This window comes from Procambarus clarkii, chromosome 80, assembly GCF_040958095.1.
Source record: "Procambarus clarkii isolate CNS0578487 chromosome 80, FALCON_Pclarkii_2.0, whole genome shotgun sequence".
Taxonomy (NCBI): Eukaryota; Metazoa; Arthropoda; class Malacostraca; order Decapoda; family Cambaridae; genus Procambarus; species Procambarus clarkii.
The window spans coordinates 13,157,191-13,161,594 of record NC_091229.1 but is presented as its reverse complement, the minus strand read 5'-3'; the positions used below and the strand labels follow the sequence as shown (position 1 = coordinate 13,161,594).

Below are 4,404 nucleotides of genomic sequence, written 5' to 3'. Positions count from 1 at the left end.
TGCTACTCCAAGGTTAGGAGGCAAGTGTTACTTTAAGGTCATGAGGCAGGTGTTACTCCAAGGACATAAAGCACCTGATACTTTAAGGACAGAAGCCAGGTATTGTTCCTAGGACAATTTTAGTTTCTCACAAATAACTGCATAACTGTTATTGCAAGGAGCATCGAAGAGAAAATAATGATCTTCCTGGTACATTAACATGCAGTTTTGATCGGTTCCTCCGTCGGGCTCCTGAATATTGTCATTAATGCCGTCACCCCAAAAGGGGGTTCCCATCTTGACCTGGGTACCATCAGTCCAGAAGTAAGATCCCTCGTGGCCTTCATCTCTCCCACTGACCCAGTAAGACAACTTAGCCAGACCTGCGGACATATTGAAGAACAGGAGAATATTCACAGAGAGAAATTATTATGCTATAATACAGTTTTCAGAAACGACATAGGTCTTGAGCTGAAGAACTCACCGTTACTGTGAAGGTACCTGACGAGGAAATACATGAAGTTGCCACAGTCAACCTTGACAATCTCGCCGCCCTTCTGCTGACAGTGACGTCTCATTGTTTCCCAAGTTCCCGTCAGTGCCGTCTCCACCAAGATACAGTGACCATACACGTCCACAAACGGTGTCATGCACTCCACGACCCCTGTGGACGACAGAGCACACGACTCATGCAGATGAATATATTATGCATCTCTTGTGTCGAGGCTTTCATATTCATTGAAAGCCACGAGTCACAATAACGTGGCTGAAGAATGTTGACCAGACCACACACTAGAAGGTGAAGGGACGACGTCGTTTCGGTCCGTCCTGGACCATTCTCAAGTCGATTGTGAATGGTCCAGGACGGACCGAAACGTCGTCGTCCCTATACCTTCTAGTGTGTGATCTGGTCAACATATTCAATGAAACATTACTTAAGATTTTTAGTAGAATGTAGTTTGCCATGAAGGTCACGTTAGGCTTGTGCTCGGGTGAGGTGAGCTCTTGGCTAATGAGACCTATAAACTACAAGGTCAGGTGAACAAGGGAATTACAAGGTCAGGTGAACAAGGGAACTACAAGGTCAGGTGAACAAGGAAACTACAAGGTCAGATAAACAAGGGAACAGTTTTCGAACACGACATGTGCCTTCTCTTAATGTTAAAAACGACAATCAAACAAGTGAATATTTAATGTTAAATTAATTTATATACTCATCAATAGGGATGATGCCTTTTAAGTGCGTGCAGCCACCTATGGTCACTGGTGGTGGCAATGATGAGCAGTTTTGAACTTCGTCGTGACGTTTTTTATAATGTTGTTGATAGTGATGCTGTTTTATAACTTCTTTGTCTCTAATGGGGAACACTATTACCCTTGCCATTATCTTGGGGAGCACTATTACCCTCACCATTATATTAGGGAACACCATAACACTCACCATCATATTAAGGAACACCATTACCCTCACCATCATCTTGGGGAACACCATTAACCTCACCATCATCTTGGGGAGCACCATTAACCTCACCATCATCTTGGGGAACACCATAACCCTCACTATCATCTTGAGGAAAACTATAACCCTCACCATCATATTAGGGAACACCATAACCTTCACTATCACCATGGGGAACAATATTACCCTTACCAGCATCTTGACGAACACCATAATCTTCACCATCATATTAGGGATCACCATAACCTTCACTATCACCATGGGGGAACAATATTACCTTTACAAGCATCTTGGGGAACACCATTAGCTTTAACAACGTTCTGCAAAGCCGCTATTTCTGGAAAGGGAAAACAAATTATGTGATTCATTTCTGATTAAGATCTTGAAAACCAAATATTTATAAAATTGACATTCATCAGTCAAGAAGAGTCGTTTAAAATCACTTTATTAAACAATAAAATATTCATCTAGAATTTGTTAATAAATCAGTATGTAAAAGTTTCAATGATCCTCCAGAGCAGTGATCCTCAAACGGGTCGAGGCGCTTGACTCTCAAAAGAGGAATTTCTGTTAAGAGGATGAACTCTTAACTGAGAAAGACCGTACTCAGTATACTATATACATATCAAATGTAATGCCAATACACAGTTAAGCAGTCCTTTAGTAATGTCTGGCTCCTCAGAGTGCTTCTGCCACACCACACTAGCAAAGTGTACTAGTAATGAGCCAGATTGCACCATACTCTCTTGTGGTTAGTTGACATGAACATATTAGGAACAAGACAATGTATACAAATGCAAGAGCCACTCACCGGAAGTAATGTTTGATTGCAGGTCGTTCAGCCACTCTCTTATTACTGAAATATAAACGACGAAAACCACATTACAATAACATGGTCGGTAATGAAGAGAGTTAACAGTATTTTATGTAGTCTTGGTCGCTTCTGTCTTATATCCTTCTGTTGTCTCCTAAACCTGCAATATCTGTTATCGCCTGAATCTACAATGTCTGTTATCTCCTGAACCTGCAATGTATGTTACCTCCTAAACATTCGGTGTCCGTTATCATAACGATAAATTTGTGATCAGCTTAGGTTATAATGTTGACAAATTATTACGACAATTGAGAAGGAAATTGTAATTAAATAGCAAGTAACTGACCAAGGTACTGACTAGAAAAGAATAATTTCATTAAAGAAATATAATCTCTGAACTTCACTCCAACACCAGCACTATCATCCAACTCAGCTACACTTACTGCCACACCACACTCCAACACCAGCTCTGTCATCCATCTCGGCTACACTTACCGCCATACCACACTCCAAAACCAGCTCTGTCATCCAACTCAGCTACACTTACCGCCACACCACACTCCAACACCAGCACTATCATCCAACTCAGCTACACTTACCGTCACACCACACTCCAACACCAGCTCTGTCATCCATCTGGATTACAATTTCTGCAACAGCAAACTTCGACACCTCCTACGTGACTGTGAAGCTGCTCCAGTTGTCTCCTTACCTCTGGTTCCGGAGTCGCGTTCAGCCAGCATGTTGGACATTGCCAGCTGGTTGAGGAGCAGCGTGTTGGATAGATCTTGAAGTGTCTGAATCTCTTGGGCAGCCGTCACCAGTGCCAGCACCGACAGCAGGATGGCTGAGAAAGTTGCCATGTCGACCTCTCGGTGATCTTTGGGGGAGTGAGGCAGACACCCGTTGTTGCTTTATTTATACACTCGCCTGGCATGGACACACGCAGGCACGCACGCAAGCGCGCGCGCACACACACACACACACACACACTCACACACACACACACACACACACACACACACACACACACACACACACACACACACACACACACACACACACACACACGAAAGAGAAAGAGGAGGATATACACCAAGTCTACTGGACTTGATCTTCACCCAGAGTGAGGAAGACATTGAGAACTTAGAGCATGAAATACCACTAGGAGCAAGTGACCATTGTGTCCTGGTATTACACTACATGATGGTACACAGAACAGTGACCATAGGACCAGGAGTCAGGGAAGAGAGAGCAGACAATATAAAAGGAGACTGCATGAAAGTAGGAGAGTGTCTGGGAACAGTACAGGGGAAGGAGGAACTTAGAGGGAATACGGTCCAGGACCAAGTAAAACTGAGGTGCAAACAGGCAGAAGAGAGATTCATACCACCATTAAGGGTAAAAACTAAGAGAACATATAATAACCAGTGGTTCAATAGACAGTGCCAGGAAGCAAAACCAAAAAGCAGGAGGGAGTGGAGGAAATACAGAAGGCAAAGGACAGAGGTAGAACGGAATAGATGTAACAGGGACAGGAATTACTACATAAACATCAGAAAATTGGTAGAAAGAAATTATGAAAATGATATTGTCTTCAAAACAAAGAAACAATTGAAACCTACATAGCCATCAATATAAGAAGGAAAATAACAGTGAATGACCAAGTGACCAAATTAAAAAAAAATGGGAGGCTAGAATAAAACAAATTGTGAGGAGCTCAATGCCAGCTTCCATGGAGTGTTCACTACTGAGCCTGAATTATTATTATTAACATCTTTATTGACAAAATTAATTACAATGTTGCCTAATCTGAGGATTTTGATAGTCTTATTAAAGTGAGGATAATGCTGGTATTCACTGTCACGCAGGACAGAGGGTCATACATAAGACAATAGGTCTAAACTGAAGGCTGTCGCACATATATATCATGGTTACAATCAATGTTTTAATGTATGGATATGTGAAAACAACTTTCTACTGTGCACTGCCACACAAGGGCAGGGATGGGTTCATAAGTGATGCATCTTAGAAGTAATATAAATAAAAATTGGTCTTTATTCTTTAAAATGGACAAGCAAATTTTGGGTAAATTGTTAGGATGTCGTCCAGAACACCTGAGTCAATAAAATAGTTACACAGTTGGTGGAAC

The 4,404-nt window shown here is 42.0% G+C and overlaps 1 protein-coding gene across 2 annotated transcripts in view; it reads right to left on the bottom strand.

The window, feature by feature from the left end:
* Window positions 1–3,128, bottom strand: part of LOC123750112 (ladderlectin-like) — a 4,332-nt gene extending 1,204 nt beyond the window's left edge. Inside the window, exons 1-5 of one of the 2 annotated variants that reach the window (XM_045732234.2) lie at window positions 2,965–3,128; window positions 2,250–2,294; window positions 1,716–1,775; window positions 464–643; window positions 1–362 (exon numbers count right to left, since the gene is read on the bottom strand). The exon at window positions 1–362 is cut by the window's left edge and continues 1,204 nt beyond it. In XM_045732234.2, the coding sequence (XP_045588190.2) occupies window positions 109–362; window positions 464–643; window positions 1,716–1,775; window positions 2,250–2,294; window positions 2,965–3,115 (690 nt within the window). In that variant the 5' untranslated portion in view covers window positions 3,116–3,128 and the 3' untranslated portion in view covers window positions 1–108. The remainder of the gene's footprint in view (window positions 363–463; window positions 644–1,715; window positions 1,776–2,249; window positions 2,295–2,964) is intronic. The other variant, XM_069314760.1, reaches the window with a different exon arrangement.
* Window positions 3,129–4,404: the final 1,276 nt, after the last annotated feature.